The sequence below is a fragment of the Equus asinus genome, chromosome 24 (genome assembly GCF_041296235.1).
Source record: "Equus asinus isolate D_3611 breed Donkey chromosome 24, EquAss-T2T_v2, whole genome shotgun sequence".
NCBI classification, from domain to species: domain Eukaryota; kingdom Metazoa; phylum Chordata; class Mammalia; order Perissodactyla; family Equidae; genus Equus; species Equus asinus.
In genome coordinates, this window is record NC_091813.1 from 45,592,618 (window position 1) to 45,618,545 (window position 25,928).

Sequence of the window (25,928 nt, forward strand, 5' to 3'; positions counted from 1 at the left end):
CCTCTCTCAAATTCTTAGAATATTTCCCTTAATATCAAACTAACACTTATAATCACATCTTTGGTTGCCATTTTAGCCCCTTACCACATTCCAAAAATTCTTAATTTTTATTAATATACCACATATCATGTGCTTGATAACAAAGCTATAATAAAATGAAACACACTTTAATCTTTAAAGTAAATGCTCACTAGCTAAATTTTCCCCCAAAAATGTGTCCGCTCTTACCAGAGGCCGGCAAAATTACGTCCCACAGGCAAAATCTGACCTGCTCCCTGTTTATGTAAGTCAATTTTTGCTGAAACATAAACATTCATTTGTTTATGTATAGTCTATGGCTGCTTTCATGCAACAATGGCAGAGCTGAGTAGTTGTGACAGAAACCATATGCCCACAAAGGCTAAAATATTTACTCTCTGATCCTTTAAAGAAAAAGGTTACCAACCCCTGATATAAAACATCACATGCTTGTCCCAACATACCTGATACAGGTGGGTATGGGTTTTGCATCTCCTGCTCCATGCATTGGTGGAGGTGGAGGTGGTTCATGTGGTCTGACTAAGACTCTTTCCTCAGCTCTAGTCAAAAGCTCACTCATCTGACTAAATGGCAAGGCAGAAAGTGAATAAGATCCATCCATATGATCCACATACGTCTGAGGTCTAAAAAAAATATACAGTATCAGTGTATTTTTCTTGAATTATTGGTGGGATAAAGCATTCTACATGAGATATTTAAGGTTTATCCTTTGAATACCAATATTTTAACCACTTTTAAGAAACTTCTCTCAGAAATTTATTACAGTCACTCTGCTTTCAAAACAAAGAATTGACTGTAGTGCCTGCTGGGGACAAGGTTGGATTTAAAAGATGTGCACAAAGCAAGTTAGAAATTAGTGTTACACTACTGGGTCAGCTAAATACCTTAATTATTTAATAGTAGTAGAAATAAATGTGTTGACAGATTAATTTTTTAAAAAATCTCAATTCTTCAGTCTCTTTCTTTCAGTAACGCACATAAATAGTATCTTACATGTACATTACTCCTAAAATAGGCCAAGATATTTCACACTTATGGCCCAATAATTTGCATGTATTATTCACAAGAAAACCTTAAGCTCTTTTCCATTCAAAAATCAATGACTGTATACAATAACAACAACCATCAATCAACAATACACAAATAACCTTCTTCACAGAGAGATGTTACTATAATGTTAGGGTAGCATGTTACTTAGATAGGGCACCTGGCTACTGAGAAAGGGAAAGAAGCTATTCTATATTTCTACAAAAGGGGATGAGTAATTTTTTTTTGAAAGTGCTGATATATCTGAGGTGGGAGATGTAGCATAGAAAGGAAGTCAGGGGAAAGAAAAAGGAACAAAATATAGCCCTTTCTCAACCCTATTTTATATATAGTGAATCAATAATACTTAAAAAAAGTCCCAGACCCCATTCTTCTACTATGAAATTCTAGCAGACTCTGCCTGAAATGTTGAGAGGCAGTTGGGACTTCATAAGAAAGCTAAAATAACCCTAAATATCATCTACTCCAACCACCTCTTTCTACAGATGACAAAACTAAAGTCCGGGTATGAAAATGACCTGCCCAAGATCAGACTTCAGTAGGCTCACAATGGTCAGGGTTTCGAAATCATCTCTATACTTATAACAGGGTCTGCCAATTCAACAGTTCAGAACCTAAGACTTAGAGGCATAGATATTAGAAATAAAATCAGTGTTTTACCATTAATTTTGTTAAAAAACAAACAAAAGAAAAGAAACCTTGTTTCAAAATGAGAGGCTGGGCCATTAGCAACTTCAATATGCTTATGTAAGAGATTAGCATCATCTTCAGCCAGCTCTGGACCTTGGGCCAGCTTCTGCCATTCTCTCCGCCTGTCATGAGGTGCTCTTGGCACTTTTTCTGGTTCATGAGGACGATCTAGATTTTTCTGCTATAACAGATGTATTGAAACAAAGCCAAATGCTGAAGTGCTAAGTTTTTAAAAAGAGGTTAACAATCAAATTCTAACATCAATATTGAAAAAGACAATGTCATAATATGGTAAAAGTAACATAGAGACAATTCATTTGTACATTTAGAGTTAAATCTTAGCTAGTTTACTTGCGATCCCAGTTTTTTGTCATATGTCTTTAACCTCTAATGGGAATCGATGCACCAGATAAAAATAGTATGCCTAAGTAATAAAATTTGAGGTCAGAACGTCCTTTCAGATGAAAAGAGATTCACCAACTCTGCAACCACATCTATTCGTTTTTGCTATAGTGAGTGAAATTTCTACCATTAATGGCACTGGCTACCTCTAACCAAAACCGGAAAATTTACTAAGGCTATGTTATCTGGGAAGGCACGAATTAGCTAGCCAATACATCAGAAAAAATCCAATTATCCAATTAACCCATAATAACTTTGTCACTCAACAGAAAACAGGGTATTTGAAAAATAAAACAAAAAATGATTCAAACTGTGGGAGAAAGTACAGAAAGGTCTAGAGTAGGTGTGACAAAGTCAAATGCTCAAAGGGGCCAACCAGATAACATAAATGAATGAAGAGTCAGGTATCAAGCAGGTAACACACATGAATGAAGAGTCAGGTATAAGATGAGGACTGCAGTGAACTAACTATACAAGCACGTCCATTTAAGGCATTCCAATTCAAAAATCTTAACACAACTGTGCTTGGCAAACAAACTACTACTTGCAGGTGTAATCTGGGCTGCCAGTCACCAGTTTGCAAACTCTAGCTAGAACACTGGGATACTGTTTAGTGTAGAAGACAATAAAATGAAGGCATTATGGGGAAAAGGGGAGAAATCAGAGACAGCTACAGGAGAAACAGGGATGATGAACACAGACTTTGTCTCCTTCATAATTCTGTCTAAATCTAATTTTGCTTCCTCATTCTATATTTCTAGTTATCATCAACATGGAATAAAGCAAATTCAAGTGAATTTTATTAGAAAATGGAAAATGACAACACAGCAGACAGATAAAAGGAATTTAGTCATAATAGAATAACCTTTCCAAAACATTTAGGATATGCTCTGTGGTAAGAAAATATTAGCTTAATTTACTTTATCAATATCTGCACAATATTCCTTTGTTCCTTCTTACCAGAATGTCCTTCTCTTCCTTAGTCCACTTAATTCCTGTTTGTTCCTCAAGATTCATTATAAGCTTTGTTGGAAATGTTTACCAACCTTGTCCTCTGTCTAAAGCAGGTGCTATTTTGTGCTACCCAAACCTGCCATGAATACCTCTATTACAGCACTTATCACACCCTATTATAATAATCTAATTGCTCATTTGCTCCCCATTAGACTGTGATCTTTCTGTGTGGTTATAAAGGCTTTAGTATTTGACTATATATAGACCCAATAAAATAAAACTGTCAAAGTACAGGATTAATAAAGTTCCACATATGCAGCAAAGCACAAATACACAAAAACTAACTTCAATTTTTTGAATCTCTTGTAATACCTTCTGCTTCCTCTTTTCCTTCCTCTTATCCTCTGTGTCTTGCAACATTTTTTCTTTCCATAGATCAAAGAAATATGAAGGATTGGTATAAAACTTCAAACCTTCTTTACCATCATCTCTGAAATATAAAATATCAATTAAAATATACATTAGTAAGACCTAGGCAACCAGAATAGAAATAATTTTACTGAAATGTTTTTCCTCTTACATTAATAAAATATAGCATATGTAAGAATATTGGCAAAATAAATTAGACTACCGCACTAATAAAGCACTTCTCACAAATCAGACAGGCAACTAAGGAAAATGGAAAACTAGATGTTTTTCAGAGTTAGTGTTAATAATTTAAAGTACAGCTGGACAATTTTCATCCCTAACTTCTGCTAAATTCCAAGTTTTCTAAAAGTCCTTTTGGAAATTTCAGTAATTACAAACGGTTCTGCTAAAGATAAAAGCCTGAAAGGACAATAACAACACTTAGAATAGAGAAATTGTTCAGGGTTTCTGCCAAAACTCTAATTTACTTATTATCTTACTAAATCCAAAAAAAAATCACCTAATAGTCATTCTTGCAGTAAGAGTTATTTATATCCAATGACTTGCATACTGACAGTTTCAAATAACTACACCATTTTATTCAGGATATACGTCGCACACCTTAAATTACCATTTAATAAATCATGTGAAAGGACTGCAAAGAAAAGCTGATTAATTCAAGATTTTATTAAATGGTAAAAAAACATTTTTAAAGCAGATACTACATATTCACTATGTAAAAATTTAATGCCTAGAGATCAAGAGTAGACAAGAACAAGCAAAAATAATTATTTTGTTACTGTGGTGGAATTTTGAGCTCTTTATTTCTTATTTTCCACCTGATTAGAAATTAAAAAATAACTCCTTGTCCCTTCATATTAATAAGTTCGCCACTGGCTTTTCTTAATTATACTTGTCAAAACAACTCCTTTGAATAAGTCTTGTCTTTTGTATGCCAGAACCTTGGGAACTCACCTAGTTAACAAAGCAAAAGTTTTCTCAAAGTGGTAGATAGGGAGGGTTCTCTGCATTGGTCAGAAGCCCAGGGAAATAGACTGTTTGGGGATTTAGTATTTGAAGGTAGACTGCTACCTACTTGCACCTGCAGTCTGAGATAAATAACCAGCGTTCTAATTCATTAGCCTACTGACCTATACGGAGTGAGTATATTGAGAGGCGGGGGCTGTTCGCAGACGTCATATGTCTCCTGTAAGGGAACAGGCAAAGTCCTGCGGTCGAAAAGCTGCTGATCTTGAATTGTAGAACTTCGGAAAGCTTTTCTCATTGTTATATCTTGCAAAGACACTAAAACAAAAATCGAAAACATATTTTGTTTATTTTACTAAGATGATTTAACAAAAGGACAAATTCACATACTCCATTTGTTTACAACTCAGCATGGCTTAGGAGGTTGTAACTGCAGTGGCTTATGACTCAGGAACCATATTTTAAATGCTCTATCATTATATCCCACATAATTTTGCGCCATTTTCCCAGTCAGTTGGGTTTTAATGCAACCTCTGATTTCTGAGGCTCAGAAGGCTTTAATGACACCTGAAGCACGTCTATATTTCCCACCAAATATATCTTTTTCTTTTCTCTACTTGCCATCCTGAGTCCCCACCAAACTACGTTTTCTTCTTCCTTTTTTCTGTAATCTTTTGTTCTCATCGCCCTTTATTACTTTTATTTAGCTTATACCAATAATACTGAAGGAATTAGTTATCAGTGGCATTCTGAGCTAAACACACTGTTGACTTTTATGCTATATAGACTATAAATATTATACGTATACTATAAAGTTAAAATAAACTTCACTGTAAAGAAAACATTTGCAAGTATTGGGCAATCCATATTACCGTCTATTTCACTTATCTTTTATCTTGCCCTATAAGGATCTCTCCTTAACTGTAAGCTCTTGAAAACTAAGACTGTCTTGTACATTAGTATCTCCAGTAACTAACACAGCCCCATTCATACATGATGACAAAATAACTTAATTTACTCATTTTCTTTTGGACTATGTAGGATGTTAAAATAAGAAATGTACCAAAATACCATATTCTTAACTCTTAGAGTGATTTCCTGATATTAAAAAATTAGGTGATTTCTTACATATTTAACATAGCTTTAAGAATACAGAAAAATGCTTTATACCATAGCAAGTCAGTACTAAACAATCATAACAATTCTTAAATTACTCTTCCCCTTAAAATAGTATCGTTACCATCCTCACAAGTAAAACTGACTCGGACACGAACATTTGGATCTAGGGAAGAGGTGGAGGAGTGAGGCTGGCTACGCAGTGGCCACACCATGAATGCATCCTCAGCAGTCTCAACGCTGCGTGACTTGTAATACACTAAAATAATATTCAGAAAAAGAAAAAAGTTTTTTCCCCACTCTTACTAAAGAGTAGTATGAGAGATATTTAATGAGTACATACTGTATGTGCTAGATGCTTTCACTAATTTTTATTTTATTTAATCTTTACAATTCAATGGGAATTATTATTCTATTTTTAAACGTTAAGAAAATCAAGGCTAGGAAATATTATATAACTGGCCAAGGCAAAACAGTTAATAAGCAGTAAAGCCAGAACAGAAGACTCAGATCTGCCTGCCTTTGAGGCTGATCCCTTTGCCACAATAGCACATGCTGTTCCTCTGGCTCCCGTAAGAAATGCTCTCTGTTTTCTACAACCAAAATGGATCAATTTTTACCACTCTCCCATCCCACTTATTAACTGTAAGTATGTAACTAGATGGAATTGAATGTTTAATCTCCAAAAACTTTCTTAGTAAGGGATGTAAAGACCATATAAGGTAATAAGCACTTTTCTATCTTCAACTCCTCTCATTTATCATTTGTCTTATTTGTCAACAGACCACTGTGACAAAGCCCATTCCAGTTGCCAACGACATCTTTTATTATTTGAGAAGTATTATGTAGCACAGTAAAGTAGCACAATATGTTTGTAAACATAATTGAATTAGACATAATTATGCAGGTCTTTGTTTAAAAACTCATTTTTTATACACGTTCTAAATTACATTGGTAGTTCTCATCATCACTTACTATTTAGCGTAACTGAAAAACCAAAAACACTGATATTACACTCTGCAATTTAGTGTTGTACTCATAATGTTACTTTGTTTGAACTTTCACTGAGCTTAAAAATCTAGGTTAAATAACTTTGAAAATTCCATTTATTCAACATCTCCCAAACAATTTCAAATTAAGTAGTTCAGCTTTTAGATTCTGAATTCTTCCCCAATGCTCCATATAATTTTAAAGGAAACTATAAACAATTCTGATAGTTGTTGGTACATTAAGATTTTTTTAAACACTTAACCCCACCTTATTAATTTTAATTTATTTACTAGTATCTGTATTTTCCTTTTCAATTTTAATGGGAGTGCTAAGGTATTTGTTAAAATTTAACAGTGTTTTAAAACTAAATGTTTTTATTTCTGTTAATATATGAACTGCCTATGTATTTCTGTATTATTAGATGGCATATATTTATAACTTAAATATTTAAGTTATTTTAAAAAGACATTTTGGATGTAAATGATATATCTGAAAGTATGGCCATAAAATATTTTTTCACCATTAGCATTGATTTTATTTCAAGAATTTCATGAAGTATAACTAATGTACATGTACATGCTTCAGAAACCACCAAGAAAAACAACTTACAGAATAGAAGAAAATATTTGCAAATCATATATCTGATAAAGGACTTGGATCCAGAATATATCTAGTATTCTTATAATTCAACAATAAAAAGAAAAATAATCCAATTCAAAAATGAGAAAAGGATCTGAATAGACATTTCTCCAAAGAAGATACACAAACGACTGATAAGTCATTTAAACCCTAGTTTTAGATCCTAGCTCTACCACTTGCTGCTGGGTGACTTGTCTCTGAACGGCTTATAAGCCATGAAAAGATGCTTAACATTCTTAGTCATCAGGGAAATGCCAATACATCTACAACATAAACCAGTACTGAAAACACTATGCTAAGTAAAAGAAGCCAGTCACAAAAGATCATATATTGTATGATTCCATTCATACAAAATGTCCAGAATAGGCAAATCCATAGAGACAGAACATAGATTAGTGACTGCTAGAGGCTGAGGGGAAGGAAAATGGGGAGTGACTGCTCAGGGGTATACTGTTTCTTTCTGGAGTGATGAAAATGTTCTAAAGTTGATTATGGTGATAGCTGGATAACTCTGTGAATATACTAAAAACCAATTAATTGTACAATTTAACTGAAAATGGGTTAATTGTAGAGTAAATGAAACATGTCTCAATAAAGCTGATCAAGAGAAAAAAGTACTATTTTGGTTTTTTCACATCCATGCCTATGAGTTTGTATCTTCACAAGCAGTAGAAGTTCAGCATGGTATTTCTTTTTCCTTATTTAGGCTTTAAATAAGGTTATGTCAAAAGAAGTTGGTTCAATCACTAAGACACCTATCATTACACTCTTTTGCTTTTTCCAGTGATACTCTTTAATATTTTTATTGTTCAAGTTTAGATTATATAACTTGCATTTATACTAAAAATGTTATTCAACAAAAAAAATATTCTGAAGAGAGGGTTACAAGAGATTCACATTAAATAATTCTCTAGGGTGGATAAGTGAAAATTATATTCTTAGTAAAATTTTTTTTTTCTTTTTTCTTTTCATTTTTTTCTTTTGCTAAGGAAGATTCGCCCTGAGCTAACATCTGTTGCCAATCTTCCTCTTCTTTGCTTGAGGAAGATTCTCCCTAAGCTAACATCTGTGGCAACCTTCCTCTATTTTGTATGTGGGTTGCCACCACAGAATGGCCACCATTCAGTGAAGTAGGTCCATGCCTGGGAACTGTTTTACCACTAAAATTTCTACCATTATTTCAGCCTGTAATGCTTTTTTTTTTTTTCACTTGATATCCCTGGTTTGATATTTAGTACAGAAGATTTTTGTCCTTCATACTGGCAATTTGGTGTTTTTTGGAAATGTTCATTTAAAGGGAGAAATAACATGCAAATAACTATTTTAGCACTTTAGAAATATGCACACACAAAAGCATATTAAAAGGAATTACATTCTTACAGAATCAAACCTAAGATTTCTGGTAATTTTCAAATAATTTTTATTACTAAAAGTTTACAAATAAATTATAAGGGAGAAAAGAAAAAAGAAAGAGAATGGAAGAAAAGTCTGGCTAAAAATTTTTTCATGTCAAAAAATTAAGAGCTATTTAGTATACAAAAAGGAGAGGGGGAAAAAAAGAGCAGAAAAGAAAAGCCAGGAGAGTCATGCTAATGGCATTTATAGACAATTTATTGATTTATTACAACATGTACACCAAAGGTCATGGGTAAAAAAGACTTGTAATAAATTCAAGTTTAATACTTTTCTTAAATATATCACTCATCTCACCTAACCTAAAATATATATGTGAAAGAAATTATAATATGAATAAACTTACATTCTTCTTCTTTAGGGTCAAGCTGTGTAACACTAACAGATAAACGGTCCACACGTTCTTGTAATGAATTAACTCTGAAGGAAAAACTATGTGCTTCATTGAATAATTCTCCAAATATATCTTCAGCATATTTACCTAAGCAAAAGTGAAACATATACCATAAAATCTAACATGATAAAGGATAAACATCAAACAATTTAACATTTACAAGTGTCGTCCTGATGAATTTGGCATTCATAGTCATGTGTCACTTAATGGGGATACAGTCTGAGAAATGCATCATCAGGAGATTTTGTGTGTGAACATCACAGAATGTACAGAAGAACAAAATTTGCCACCTCGAAATGTGTCTCTTTAACATGAGGATTATTTTAGGCTGATTATTATTAAGAAACAAAAGACTCAGAAAGTTTTTCTTGTTACCTCCCCCTTAACTGCCTAGAAGAATTTAGATTAAAAAACCTGTCTCAGAAAGCAAGCTATCACCTTAGCATAACATGAACTGGGTGGTAGACAGGGAGGAACCTAGAAAAGCCTGTTTGTTGGGCTCTCTTCTGTGTTCTTCTGTTTCTCTGTGGCCAGACACTTGTTTTCCAAACATTTGCTCCTTTCCCTACCTGTGAATTGCCTTCCTGCCCTTTGAAGTCCCTGACTCTGCCCACATCCAGCATCTTTTGTCTGTACCTGAGGATGGTATTTAAGGTGAGGGCTTTGCCACTTTGGCGAGTCACTAGGTTTTCCTGGGTCTCTCCCATGTATACACATTATTAAACTTCTGTTTTTCTCCTGTTATATGTCTCACGTCAATTTAATTCTGAGACCAGCCACAAGAGCCCAGAAGGGTAAAGGAAAATTTCCTCCCCCCTAGAGTACTTACACAAACCTAAGAGGTATAGCCTACTACATACTAGGCTATCTCGTACCATCTTATGTGACCACCACTGTATATGCGGTCCATCATTGACCAAAATATCATTACGCAGCACATGACTGTATTCGGAACTAGTTTAAACTTTAAATCCTAGCCTAAAGCAGTCCAATGGTGACAGAGTGGGAAAACAGCACAAACTCTGAGAAATCTGGTTCAAAATGCCAGTGCTACCATTCTTGCAAGGTGACTTGTCTAAAATGGAGGTACTCTACCTGCTTTATCCATATTTACCCACCTGCTGAAGGTTAGAAAAGATTACGATGTAAAAGTACATACAAATAATATGTCTTTTAATCCTAAATCAGCATTCATAAATAGACTCTACACTAGAACTGAATTTCAGGCCAAGTGGCAGAATCCCACATTCTTCAAAAGTCCTGTCTCAGGTATGCCCAAAAAGATTCTGAAAATTCATGAGAGACTATTTTACATTCTCTTGTTCCAGTTTCTTAAAAAATCATCAGAAATCTAAAATCACTGTATTTCTCTAGTCATACAAATTTCCATTACTGAAAAGCATATGTCAAAATAATCCTATTCTAAAAGGAGAAAAAGAATAGAAATTTCTATTACTAAATAAGCCAGGGAGAAGTTTTAGACAACTTATAATGAAAAAATGTTCAAGTGCATTTAGAACATATTAAGTAATGCAAACTTAAAACATAAAAATGAGTCAATTACTATCTATACCTTTCAACAACAACACAAAGTGATGGTTTTCCTAAATCATGACATTTTTAGACCCAAACACACTGTCTAGGTTAAGTCTAGCTCAAAAGTAAGCTCTACTGAGACAGTGCTTGTGACAGAGAAGTACTAAGTATTTATTAAATGAATTCATTAATCACACCCATTTATATTTGAGTAATGCTGCAGTTTTTTCCAAAGCATTTCAATATATTATCAGTTAAACCAACAAACATTTACTAAGGACTCACTCTGTGCCAAGTAGGTAGGTGTATGGTCTACTGAAGACATCAAAAAGTAAAACATAAAACTCCTGTTCTAGAAGATTTTATAATTAAAAAAAAAAAATCAGAACTTTAATCTCTCTATAATAAATTAAGAGGAAAAGGATAGTTTATATATATACTCATTCACTCAAATACATTCTTGAAAATGAACTGACTGAAGATGTCTAATGTACCAGACACTGTATCAGGCCCTGGAGATACAGAAATCATTAGAAGGTGTCTGCCGCTGATGAGTTTTGAACAGAGGAGAAAACAGATATTTAAACAAATACGAAAAGCCATTTAATAAATAAGTCCAAATCTTTGCTCCATTTACTTTGAGATCTTGGTATCAATTTCCTCACCTGTAAAATAGGGACAAAAATACCTGCTTCAAAAAGAAGTTATAGTCATGGCCGCATAACGACGTTATGTACGATGGAAGTCCCTCAACATCAGTACCATATAGCCAAGGTGTGTAGGAGGCTGTACCATCTAGGTTTGTGTAAGTGCACTCTATGATGTTCACACAATGAAATCACCTGACACGTTTCTCAGAACATTTCCCCACTGCTGTGCAACTCATGACTGTATAGGAAAAGGTGACACAGTGAAGAAAGGGCCTGGGAGAGCAGCGATACAGGGTAGCAGCTCAACAACAGGCAGCTCTCATTGCAATATGAAATAAGAGCCACAGAGCACAGAGAAAGAAGCACAGCACCTAACTTGTGGGTGAGGGATGGTGTTTCAGACACTTCCAGAGACACCGAGTTTCTCTGGCAGATAAGGTAAGCATCCCAAGTGGAAGAAAACACAGGTATAAAGTTATTCATTTACTCAAAGAACGTTAGGGATGCAAATGCTAGGGATACAGAGATGGCAGAGAGAATCTCATCCCTAAAAGAGCTTAGTTTAAACAGGGATCCTAAACTAACAGTCTGTATACCACCTGAAATTATATGCGGATGTTTAAATGCATTTACATTTTTCTGGAGAGAGGGCTCATAGTTTTTTAACAGATTTTTTAAAAAGAGTTTGTGCTCCACCCCTGCCCCCTCGCACCGCCCTCTACCACGAGTTTAAGTGCCAAAGTACTTCAGAGGATAAGATAAACATCCTATCCTTTCTCTTTTCATATCCCCTCTTACTTTCCAAATGTACCTCCTCCTTCCCTCCTAGAGAGAGGTGAAAAGAAGAAAGCTTGCAATGTAGAATTGACTGTGTATGTATCTGAATTTCAATTAATCTTACATTATACTTCTCTCTTCAGGAACCTACAAGGTTTCATTATCTATGATGTAAAAATCTAAATCCTCTCATCTAACATTCTATGTCTTCCATAATCAGTCTCCACCATATTTATCCAGTTCACTGGTCCCTTTAATCCCCCTTATATATTTTTTTTGCCTCTATGTATCTAATTCTTTAGGCAAGTTGAAATGCCTTCCTTCCTCATCCCTCTCCATTTTCCAAATTCTTTTGTTCCTTTAAAGGCCTGATTCAATTCATAATTCATTCAGCAAGCCTCCTCTAATGACTTCACCCTATGTTTATCTCCCTTTTCTCAGTTCCTATAATCTAAAACTCATGATTTTAATTATATGCATGTTCACACTGTTCAGAATGGTTTCAATATTCACCATATTCAACTCTTCAACTAAATGGGGTATGCTCTTTTGGGACAAGAAAATGTAGCTTTATCATACAGCAAAGTATTCAGTGTTATCTGTTCATTGTCTAAGTATCTAATGTCTTATCGAGTCAATCTATTTATCCATCCTCCTACCCATCTACCTTGCTATCTATCCATTATGTTTGAGAACAAGAAGTAGACTCTATAAGCTCATCTTGGCAGCATGAACTGATTATATTCAACAAGAGAAAGGCCTTGGGAAGAGAGAACGGTAAAAGATCCCTCAGGTAATTAGAGTCCCAATGATAGTTAAGACAAAAATAAAATGGGAAAGAATCTTTGTACAGCAGAGGAAACTTATATAAGTGAATTCTAGGTTTTCAGTAGTTATCTACTATAAAACAGAATTGTGTTCTACTATGAAAAAAACTGGGATGTACATTTTTGTGAAGAGGACAGGAGATGTTCAGGCTGAAGCCATGCCATGCTGAGCCCGGCAAGTTTACCTTCACTGCCGTGTTCTCCAGCACACTGTTGGTGCCAACAATAGTACCAAAGTGAAAAGCTCAATTACCTACAACTATTTTGGAAAGCCAAGTTTTCAAAGTAATTCAGAGATTGTTTAATGCATTAATTATTATTTTAACTCTTTTGGATGGAAACTGATGTAAAATCTACTCTAAGTTTCCCTGTTTTCAGTAGAATACAAAATTAAACTTAATTTAACCTTTTCTTGAGGACTTATAGGCGTGAATTGATTATGAAAATCAACTAATGTCCCAGGCTAGAAAACAGCCTTGAAATGCAAAAGAATATCTGTTTTCACACTAAATAGCCTCTTTGCAGTTTTTATGTCACTTCTTCGTTTGTGTCAACTACTTCTTTTGGCTGGCTTCAGTAATGCCTGCTTCTATTATCTTCTCCCAAATCTCCTCTTTTAATGCTCTGAAGCATAAATGTTTGGAAACCACATCATCAAACCTGTATGAACTATCAAAGTAAAAGTAAACAGGCTCTGAGAGAGGGATCAATTGGCTCGTTTATGTGCATAGCCTTTAGTGCATGGGCTTGTTTATTCTGGCTATCTAGAGGCCTTTTAAATTTAATTCCAGGTTCTCAACTATGGCAAGTGGGAAAGCTGCCAGAGAGCTTAATTCCAGGGCCGTAAACTATTGTTACATCTTGCTACAATATTTTATGGTTTTCTCTTTGTTTCTGAATCTCTACAAACTGCTTACAAAACGCCTATGTATAGTGTTTGATTCCAAATATGAAGCAGTCAAAAACCTACTTTAGTTACATTTTTACAATGTATTTCTATTTTCGGAGTTTAGCTACAACATGACCATCTGCTTGCTGATAAACATTGCTTATATGGACTATATCAGACTTGAAAATTCCTTAAATTTTCACCTTTAGGCTATGTAAGAAAAGAGTTAGTACTGCAAATTAACACCCTTAATCATATATTAGTTCTAAATTCTACATTGGGAATATACCTAAAACAAGATGCCAGTACTAAATCCAAAATTCATTTTAAGAAATATTTTAACCAAATTTATTAATCTCATTTCTATGCTCTTAACATGTATTTTAATGTTAACATGCTGATAAACTCATGTACTTGCAGTATATATAAATTTTATATGAATTCGTTATTTTAGATTCAAATTAGTGCTAGACTACAAAAAAAGTCAGCAAATGTCTTTAAACAATAGAGTTAATCATGTTAATACAATATCTAGGACTATTTTGATTTGTCTCTCAAGTACATTCTATACTGACTTTCACAAGGAAGAAACAAGTAAACAATACGTTAGTGATTTACTGTCCGTAACTAAACTGAAAAAAAGAAGCATCAAAAAGGACAAGGAATATAGTCAAATTCAAATTAACAGCCTTTTAATTTATTCTTCAAACTATTTCATAGGCAATGTAAAAACTCTAGTACTCTCACCAAGGGCATTCAAAGCTAAATTTTTATCTTGCTCTAGCTACAAATGTGGACGTCCAAATTCTCTAACTTGAAACAGATTAACAACTTCTATCTTGTGATAAGTACTCAATTATAAAAAGAAAAGACAAAAGTTAAAAGAAAAAGAAGAGCAAATCCTATCTATAAGGACAATCTATGTGGCAGGATATGGATGAGAACATAAATCTAAGACTACTTACAGAATATATCTAAGCCAAGATCATCTTCTTTTATCTCCAGAATGAAATATAAATGTCTTACTTTTTTTACAGTGTACTTTTTGGTGAGGAAGATTGGCCCTGAGCTAACATCTGTTGCCAATCTTTTTTTTTTCCCCTCCCTAAAACCCCAGTACATAGTTGTACATCCTAGTTGTAAGTCCTTCTAGTTCTTCTATGTGGCGTGCCACCACAGCGTGGCTTGACAAGCAATGTGTAAGTCCATGCCTGGGATCCGAAACCGCAAAGCCCAGACCACCAAAGCAGAGCATGCAAACTTAACCACTACGCCACCGGGCAGGCCCCTAAATGTCTTATTAAAAAGCTACTTCTTGGGGCTGGCCCAGTGGTGTAGTGGTTAAGTTTGCGTGCTTCGCTTCGGCGGCCTGGGGTTTGCAGGTTTGGATCCCAGGCACAGACCTAGCACTACTCGTCAAGCCACACTGTGGCGGTAACCCATATAAATCATAAAATAGAGGAAGACTGGCACAGATGTTCGCTCAGGGCCAATCTTCCTCACAAAAAAAAGCTAATTCTTAATTCAAAAGATAGGCTAGATTTACTGTTTAAATTTTCTAACATTAAATTTAGAATAATGGGAAATAATTTAATTCCTTAACCTAGAGCTCTGTTTTGTAATCTTATAATGGGAACACACTGCCTGTCTCCTCCTCTCGTACCTGCGCCTTTCACTGACCTTTATTATCTGGCCAACCTGCTTGCCTTTTGTCTGTCAGAAGCCAGGTTCACTTGCCATTTTTTCACATCATGCTGCATATCAGACTCTTGACTGATACCCTAATGTCCTTCAGACAACTCACTTGACCAACCCAATCCTCCGACTAGTGACTATCCTACACTTTTCACTTTTAGGTATTTGAAAATATAAAAATATTTCCCTACACTAATAAAATATATTTAAAGAGAGAGATACCAGTGTCCCAAAACACAAATAGCTGAAGTCTCTAAAAAAGTAAACAGTGATAACAAGCAAGCAAAAGTACAACTCTAGCCCCACCTTTCATAGATCAAATCATATTTTAAAAGCAATCTCAGTAATTCTTATCCATCATGTGATTCTGTTCCTAAAGATTCTGTCCTTATTTCCCCTTCCCAGAGGAAACATGCAGGGGAAGAAGAAACAACTCTAAAACTCATAAATTTTACTTAAATTTTCAGGATAATTTTGTACTCTCCTCACCAAATATAACCCGCACCCTGCCACCTGCCTCCCCCAATTAATCACAAGAACATCTTCTTAATACTCTAAAGCATAACATTCTGCTTTAGGAGTAACGTTTTTAATTGATACAAAAATACTTACTTAGGCTACTTAGTTGTCTAATTATATTTGCCAAGGAAATATTGGTTACACATTCCAGTTCGTTCTTAATGCCTCGAGGCAGTGCTGTGTGGCACAAGTGCCTAGGATCGATGTTTCTTTTCACTAATGGCATCTTGAGATGGACCTCTGTGCCAGTTCACCTGAAGGAAATCAAACAATAAATTAACATTATTTAATTTCAACCAACACAGAGTCAGACCTTGTCCTCCATATTTAATAATGAAATATTTGCTAGCATAAGATGATGAAATGGAATCACCTGACTGAATGAGTCGAAACTGATCTCGTTAACCTTCTACAACCTCAACCGCATCAAAACTGATCAGATCTTTATTTAACTGACGGAAGAGTTCAACCTTCTTTGAATTACAGGCAGTCCTCCCATGCTAAGCTTCACATATGCACAAATAACACCAGTCCCCCAACAACATGCTTCCAATTTCACTTACCACAGTATATTAATTGTGAGTAACTGCATAAATAGGAACTTTTTTGCTAGCACGTCAGTCCACAAATCACTATGTTAACAAGAGATGCACACCATGATCAGTGACCCAACATGTCATTTCTTTTCAAAGTCAGCTGGTGACTGGTCACTCCTCAGCTGCTATTCAACTCACCTAAAGACCGCAAAGCACGTAGCTAGGTTACCTTCCAGCCTGCCAGTGATAAAGCCATGTGAAACTTTACAATTCCTTTTACAAGTTTTCTTTGAACGAAAAATGAAATGCTAAGAAACAAAAGGAATTAGTGAAGGTGAACTTATTGATATAACTGAGGAAAGTAGTTGTGACAAAAAGGAAGATGTCCCAGAGGAAGTGACACCAATGAAAAACTTCACATTAAAGGAACTCTCAAGAGACATTTCATTACATTGAAAGTGCAAAGGATAAAATGTTGAAAATGGATCCAAATTTAGTAGAGAGGAGTAAGACAACTTGCCAAGACACAGAAAGGATGCTCACTGCTAGCTCTGTTATTCTGTTAGACAAGGAGAAGGGAAAGCACAAACTATTCTTGATAAGCTTTTTACAAAGAAATGAAACACCTTAATACTGTTTCTCATGCTTTTTACTACACTGCACTAAATTAATATTAGTTCTACTATTTTTTCATTTCCCTATAAGTTTATAACGAACATAGTAGTTTTTAGCGTTTTGACAAAATTTTTTAAAGATTGTGGAACTGTAATTTTTCTCATTGATTATTAAGATTTGTTTTGCATAGTTCTGGCTCATTTGGTCACTTTTTGGGTCCCATACTACCATGCAAAGTGAGGACTGCCTATACTTACCTACTGGTAAACAATGGTTACTGAAGGAAGTAATTTATTATTTACTGAGCTTTAATGACTACCAAATAAAAAGTTTTGGATAAATATAATTGCATTGAAGTATTACTTAACAATATTCTTTAAAAACAGGGGCCGGCCCGGTGGTGTAGCGGTTAAGTTCGCACGTTCCGCTTCTCGGCGGCCCGGGGTTCGCTGGTTTGGATCCTGGGTGCGGACATGGCATTGCTTGGCAGCCATGCTGTGGTAGGCGTCCCACGTATACACTAGAGGAAGATGGGCACGGATGTTAGCTCAGAGCCAGGCTTCCTCAGCAAAAAGAGGAGGACTGGCAGTAGTTAGCTGAGGGCTAATCTTCCTCAAAAAAAAAAAAAACCACAATATTCTTTAAAAACAAACTTTCGCGTGAAATTTGTCTCCTCTGACCTATTTGTTCAGCATTCTCTTTATAATATGAAACCTTTTTTAAATTGTACAAAGTGAAACAAACAACTGACCTCAAAATAGGGAGATTATATTTCTTCTTTAATATATTGCTGGAGCTGGATTTGTTACTATGTCTAGTAATTTTTGCAACTCATAATTTTTGCATTTATGTTCATGAGAGAAATTGGTCCATTATGTTCCTTTCATGTAATGTCCTCAAGAGGTTTTTCTGTTTGTTTTGTATTGATTATGCTGACCTAATAAAACAAGTTGGGATATGCTCCCTCTTTCACTATTCTTTGGAAGAATTTGTATAAGATACGCACTATTTTTTTTTTAAATATTTGGTGCAGTTCATCTATGAAACCATTTAGCCTCAAGTTTTCTTTGTGGGAAGTTTAAAATCATGGATGGTTTAATTGTCATAGAATTTTTGAGATTCTCTACTTCTGTTAATTTTGGTAAGCTGTATTTTCTAGGAATTTACCTACTTCAACTAAAATTTTTAATTTATTGACATCAAAAATTCCTTATGGTCTTCCTATGGTTATAAGATTATAAAATATCCTTTTTCATTTATTATATTAGCTTTGCATCCTCAATTTTCTTTCTTTATCACAAAGGGTTTACCAATTTTACTAGTCTTTTCAGGGAACCAATTTTTGGCTTTAGTGAATTTCACTACTGTATGTTTACTTGCTATTTCATTACTGCTGATTTATTATTTATTTTTATCATGAATGATGTTGATTTTATCAAATGTTTGTTTTTTATAAAAGCACCACACTGCTTTGTGGTGTTTAATACGCTACTCTTTTTAAAAATTCCTTGATATACAGACGCTTAGCTCATTGATATTCAGCTTTATTTCAAGCATATGGGTTTAAAGCTATAAATTTCCCTCTAAGCATATATTAACTGTACCTCTCAAACTTTGATATGTAATAATTTTATTATTGTTCACTGCAAAACATTTTCTAATTTGCATTGTGATTTTTATTTGACTCGGTTATCTAGAAGTATATTATTTTGATTAACAAACATATGGAAATTTTCTAGTTACCTTTTTGTTACTAATTTCTAGTTTAATAGTATTGAGGTCAGAGAACACACTCTGTATGATTTCAATCCTTTAAGATGTATTTATTTATACTTACTTCATTGCCTAGCATATAGTCAATTATATTTAAAGAATGTACGTTTTGCTGTTGTTGTTTGCAATGTTCTACATATGTCCATTTGTTAGATTTGCTAATTGTGCCCAAATCTTGAATAGCCTTACTGATTTTTTGTCTTCTAGTTCTATCAGAGAGATGTGTTAAGGTCTCCCACTCTGACTACAGATTTGTCAAATTCTCCATATGACTTATATATTTTGAGACTATGTTATTAAGTACATTTATCACTGTAAAGTTTCCTCTTTACCTCTAGTAATATGTTGGGTTTTTTCGCCTGAAAGACTACTTTGTTTGATATTAATATAGCTACACCCGCTTTCCTTTCATTTCTGTTTACAAGATATAGCTTTTCCTTTCAACCTTCTTGTAGCTTTGTGTTTTAGACATGTCACTTCAGAGCATACAGTTAGGTGTTTCTTTTTCATTTATTATGTTCCTCATAGTTAGCTGAGTATCTGGTACATACCTGGCATATAAAACCATGTTAAATATATACTTGTTGAATAACTCAAAAATTCTTAACTCCAGCTCAAATCTCTCTCCTAAGCTGGAGATGCATATATGCAACTGTCTGTTGGCATCTGCACATGGAAATTCCATTAGATCCCTCAAACTCAGTATGTCCAAAACTAAACTCATAGTATTTTCTCTTCAAATCTACGCATCATCCTCAATTTTGCCCTCTGCCGCAGTTCCTATCCATATCCAATGGGAGATCAAGGCTTACTAATTCTATCTCACTAACATCTCTCACATTGCAACCTTCCTTTTCTAACTTCTACTGCTTTAACTCAAACCCTGGTCATCTCACACTTGGTTAGAGTAGACCTTCTGTCGTTAGTCTTACAGCTTCTCCCTGCCATTCCATCTGTATCACCACTCTCACCAATCCATCCCACACCACAGCTTTAAAAATATTATCAAAATTCTGAATCTGTTAATGTCATTCTCCTGCAAAGAAAACGCTTCAATGGTTCCTTGCTGTCAGGAAAAAGTCTGAACATCATATACCAAGTTCTTCAGGATTAGCCCCTCTCCTAGCCTCATTTCTCACTACACTCCTTCTACCTTATATTCTAATCACTCTAAACACACCTTACTGTTGTACAGTCTTGCCTTTTCTAACGCTGTTCTCATCTAGAATGCCTTTCCCTTTCCTATCGTCACAGAGAACGCTTAATCTTTCAAGACTAGACTAAACTATTACTTCTTTTCTGAAGCCTTACTGAATCTCCCAGGCAGATATAACCATTTACTCTTTGGCACCCATAACTCTGACCCATATATGCATTTACCTAAATACAATGATTACACACTTCTGTATTGTACTTATATGTTTACATATCTATGCTTGAATGAGAGCTCCCAGAGGGCAAAAAGTTTGCCTTACTCAACTTATGTTTCCAAAAATCAGAAAGCAGTAGCTGTTCAATAGTTGACTGATAAATACAGGGGGATAAAACAATCCATGAACTATAAGGAGGTAAAAAAAAAAATTTCCTTAGGTTATTGAGCAGAGAGGACGGACACACACACACACACACACACACACACACATGCACCCCTACCTTTCTAAAGCAACTATTTAACTGTGATCCTGAGGAGCTGCTCTTTTCTACGTGCATAGAAAAGAAATACATTTGAGAAAAATAGTATGTTACTATTTGTATTGTGGAATCATAGACTTGCTAGTTTTGTTCTCCTATGAGAAGGCATGGATCATATCTTACTCATTTCTGCATCTTCAGGGGCTAGTTCAGCGTCTGGGGTACAGCAGTCAGACAAATTTTGATCAGAGGAATGTTGTACAGCATACACAGTAGTTTCAAAATATTATCCTAATCTCAAAAGAAATGGCTTTTGTTGTGATTAAAATGGTGCCTTGAGGTAAAATACAAAGCTTTTTGGAGAGAAAAACTCTCCTCATTCTTTCCTTTTACTTTGGTTTCAATACTAGATTCTTTTTCTTATTTCTCTGTCTTATTCCTTGCTGATTATAATGATCATTTATCTAACTCAACTATCAAAGTCTTAGTGGCAAAAAGTAAAATAAAGCCTAACAACTTCATCTCCTAAATTCTGAGAAAACTGCCTGATTTCTGACTGTTTTAGAGAGGTCTCAACACCTTTAAAACAGGATCCTTTGTCAGACTGGGAAAGGATGGAAAAAAAATCCTAAATGCTAAAAGTTATAATTTATTTAGCAAGCAAAAATGAAGTCAAATTCATTTCAATATTTATAAATATTACACATGATACACTTTCTGTTTAAATGCAATAAAAAAATATTGCATATGGGGCCGGGCTGGTGGCACAGTGGTTAAGTTTGCACATTTTGCTTCAGCAGCCCGGGGTTTGAGGGTTCGGATCCCGGGTGTGGACATGGCACTGCTTGGCACGCCATGCTGTGGTAGGCGTCCCACATATAAAGTAGAGGAAGATGGGCATGGATGTTAGCTCAGGGTCAGTCTTCCTCGACAAAAAGAGGAGGATTGGCAGCAGCTAGCTCAGGGCTAATCTTCCTCAAAAAAAAAAAAAACAAACACACATATATTGCATAGCATGAACCAATTGAATATATTTTAACATCGTTTAATCCACCATTGCCTAACTTGACTATTTGAGGATAAAAATCTTTTATTTAGCAAGAAAGCTAAATTATATGTGCTAAAACATAGAATAACTACTTTATAAAATTGTTAATCTGGTCTCTCAGGTCACAACTAAAGATACTAACATAGCAAACAAAAATTTCCCAACTATTGTATATCCCATGTGGTTATAAAAGTAACTGAGTTTTGCAAAAACAGCAATGCAATAACACTAAAACAATTCCTAGGTTACTTCATATATTTTCCTGGGTTCTTAGCAATTAAACAGTCAATTATTGAAGCAAACATCAACACATTATCAGACTACGAAAACTAAAGACTACATCTCCCAAAGGGGCAGTTTTTTTTTTTTTTTAAAGATTTTATTTTTTTCCTTTTTCTTCCCAAAGCCCCCCAGTACATAGTTGTATATTCTTCGTTGTGGGTCCTTCTAGTTGTGGTATGTGGGACGCTGCCTCAGCGTGGTTTGATGAGCAGTGCCATGTCCACGCCCAGGATTCGAACCAACGAAACACTGGGCCGCCTGCAGCGGAGCGCGCGAACTTAACCACTCGGCCACGGGGCCAGCCCCCAAAAGGGGCAGATTTTTAAACTTATTTTATAAGATAAAGTAATTTAACTAAAATCTCAATAAATCTGTTTTTTAATTTAAATAACCTTTTCATGAGTGTAATTTTAAATCCATGCAGATTTTAAAATTAAAAATAAAATTAGCTACAATACTGCTTAAGACATCATAAAAATTAAATACATTAAATTTAATTTCTACATTAAATAAACCATACATTAAATTAATGTATTGAAAATAATCTTTTAGAAGAGTAACAAAAATGAAACTATTGAACACTAACCACAGGAAAATGTTTGACAGAATTCTAAATTAAAAATATACTTTGGTGACTATTAATATCAGTATGTTCTCTAAGTTATTTTCAGAATGTCTTCTGTTGATCCAAATTGAGACTTTATGTACATGTGTATGTGTATATACACACACATATTTATTTGTATAAACATATAAAGCAATATATAAAGTGTTAAAAATAACCATGGCTCAAGCATTCTAGTGATTTTATGGCTTTAGAAATCAGAAAAATAAATTACCTAAATTCTCACTTTCAGAATGCAAAAATGGTCTAAAAATCTATTTAAAATGTTTAAAGGACTCCTTTAGTTAACAATTCCGAGGAAAACTAAAGAGTTGGTTTTTAAAACCTGTCATAAAATAATTATAGTTAATAATTGCTTTATGGGTTATATAAAGAGCATAAGAATTAAAAGTATTTTATTATTTCACCAATGACAAGTGATTAATTTCTTATACTCACTCATATGTCAATGAAACTAATGTATCATCATTTAAGGGTATTTCTGAATTTTTTAAATGACACATTAAAAAAGAAAAATTTGGGGCCGGCCCAGTGGTGCAGCAGTTAAGTGTGCATGTTCTGCTTTGGCAGCCCGGGATTCACCGGTTTGGATGAATGTGGTAGGCAACCCACATATAAAGTAGAGGAAGATGGGCACAGATGTCGGCTCAGGGCCAGTCTTCCTCAGGAAAAAAAAGAGGAGGATTGGCAGCAGATGTTAGCTCAGGGCTAGTCTTCCTCAAAAAACAGAAAAGAAAAGTTTATGTTAAATTATAGAAATAGAATTTTAAACTTTCATAACAGCACTACTCAAACTAAAGGACTGTATTATGTGACCTAAGGGAACAGGTTAGAATAAAATATTCTAATAAAAACAAATTTCAATATTTTAAATACTTTAATAAGAATTTCACATTAACAAATACATCAAATTTAATTTTAAAAAATACTTATTTCAATTATGCAAAACCATAGGTCTTTAACAAAGGTAATTTAATTTTACAAATACAAATTGTTTAAAAGTATATCAAAAACAGAATTTTTAAAATTTTCCTTCCCCCTAAATCTATAATGTATATATCCCAAGTTGTTTTATTATTGTAAATAAACAACTGAAATAAAAAATAACTGAACTTACCAGTGAAACAATATAAACTTGTGCAGAACAATCTCAGGAACACAAAAAAGTAACAAATTTCCCCTTTGTTATGAGCAGTAACTTTAAAACTACTCACTACTCATGAATCTCTAAAATTCTATACACAAACTAATGACAAAGCCAAATTAGGCATTCACAGGACTAAAGAGCCATTAATCATGTGAACACTTCTAGTTATTTGATTGCTTTGAGGTGCTCTGACCCTTGGTGAAAGAATCTGCCCTAAGAACAGTGCTATCTTTACCAAAAATAAATAAATAGGTTGATAATTGTATCTTTCATCTCAAGTCACAATAGCAAAGTATTAAATTTTGATAGGCTAAGGTTGAAAAGAACACACTGCCATATGAACAAAGTAAAAAAGAAATGAAGAAATAAGCTACATATTCTGCAATTCATTATAGACATTACTATTAGATTCAAGAAGAAAACTGGATGCTAATCAAACAGTAAATATTATTAAACACCTATAGACTGGAAACAGGATTCAGTATGGTCAAGTTAGTAATAAGATCCACTAGATAGCAGTAATTATGTGACTCCATTTTATTCTCAAAGAAAATATGTGTTTCTTTTAAATTAATATAACCACTACTGAAACTTAATTGTCAAATTACACAAGCATAATATTACTCCAACGTTATTTTTAGTGGTTTAAGAATGTTTATTTGAAATTTGAGGTATGTAAACCAGAAACGGAGATTAAACTATATGAAAAACAGGACCAAGTGTTCTTTATACTATTAAAAAGTAATACCTCTAAAAACTACCTATCAAATATGTTGTACTTTATAACAAACATGGCACTTTTGACACACTGCCATCCACCCATTCATCTAGCCATCCATTTACTGAACACCAACGACTCAAGCACTGTGTTAAGTGCTGATGGTAAAGCAGTGAGCAAAAACAGTCTCCCATGGATTAATTAGCTAAACTCTAGTATATAATTATACTTATGATAAGTGCAATGAAGTAAAAGTCCTAGGCACTATAAAAACATCTATTTCCTTCAAGAAATGACATTTAAATTGAGACCAAAAGGATTATTAGGTGTTAGCTAGCTAGGTTGGGGCAGTTGGAACACGTGCGTGTGTGTGTGTTCATTCTAACTCAGAAGGTGCATCATATGCAAAGACCCTGAACTGGGAAGGGGCTTGATGCACTGGCAGATATGAGAGTAGGTCCACAGTGAGCAGAGACTGAGGCAGAAGATCAGGCCAAGTAGGATCTTGAAGGTCATACTGAAGATTTTCAATGCTATCCTAACAGGAAGCCATCAAAAGATTTTAAGCAAAAGAATGCCAAGATCAGAAATGGGTATTCATTCTAATTGCTCTATGAAGCATAACTGAGAGGGTGGGCAATGGCAGAATAAATGCAGGTGGGCTAGTTAAAAGATCCGGTTGGAATATGACTGAAGTAATAAACCAGGTGACAGAGATAGTAGTCATCTGGACTAGCTGATGGTGATATAGAAGCATACCAATTCAAGACATCCTGAAGGTAGAATCCACAGGACTAATGACGTATTAGATGTAGGGGTGAGACCCAAATTCTTGGCATGAGAAACTTTCTATGGTCAGCCAAAAACTGAAAATTATTTCTGAAGCAGATCAACTATATCAATATTTTATTCCCTATCCACAAAATCTATGGGATTAGGAAGAGATTTATGACCAAGACTATTAAGTACAACCAGGTAATTGGAAACACGGAGAGAGTAATTTAATGGTGTTTGGGGGCACAGGGTTGTGGGGTAATGATGGCTTTTAAAGCCAAAACTAATAGAGAAGGTAAGAGAGCATTTAGTGGCTTTTTTTCCCTTTCTTTTTATTTTTTCCTTGTATTTCATTATTCTCCTATATGACATATGCCTCCTTTATTTATTTCACCCCAAAGGAGAAATCTTTAATCCCCTTAACTCCTTTGGTCCCCTACATTGTTCTTATTCTCTGTACTCTGTAACTAGAGTTCACATGACTCATACAACTCAACAGCAAAAAACATTCCAATTAAAAACAGGCAGATGGCTTGAATAGACGTTTTTCTGAAGATGACACACAAATGGCCAACAGGTACATGAAAAAATGCTCAACATCACTAACCATCAGGGAAATATAAATCAAAATCACAATGAGATATCACCTCACACCTGTTAGGATGGCTATTATCAAAAAGACAAGAGTTGGTGAGGATGTGGAGGTGTACACTGTTAGCGGGAATGTAAATTCATGCAGCCACTATGGAAAACAGTGTGGAGGTTCCTCAAAAAAATTAAAAATAGAATTACCATACAATTCAGCA

At 34.5% G+C, this 25,928-nt stretch overlaps 1 protein-coding gene across 5 annotated transcripts in view; it reads right to left on the reverse strand.

Moving 5' to 3' along the window:
- WASF1 (WASP family member 1) overlaps positions 1-25,928 on the reverse strand; it is a 61,698-nt gene that overhangs the window by 3,052 nt on the left and 32,718 nt on the right. For 3 of the 5 annotated variants that reach the window (XM_044757546.2, XM_044757548.2, XM_070496390.1), the window contains exons 2-7: positions 16,066-16,226; positions 9,032-9,166; positions 4,692-4,845; positions 3,505-3,622; positions 1,785-1,957; positions 483-662 (exon numbers count right to left, since the gene is read on the reverse strand). In XM_044757546.2, the coding sequence (XP_044613481.1) occupies positions 483-662; positions 1,785-1,957; positions 3,505-3,622; positions 4,692-4,845; positions 9,032-9,166; positions 16,066-16,198 (893 nt within the window). In that variant the 5' untranslated portion in view covers positions 16,199-16,226. The remainder of the gene's footprint in view (positions 1-482; positions 663-1,784; positions 1,958-3,504; positions 3,623-4,691; positions 4,846-9,031; positions 9,167-16,065; positions 16,227-25,928) is intronic. The other 2 variants (XM_070496391.1, XM_070496392.1) reach the window with 1 other exon arrangement.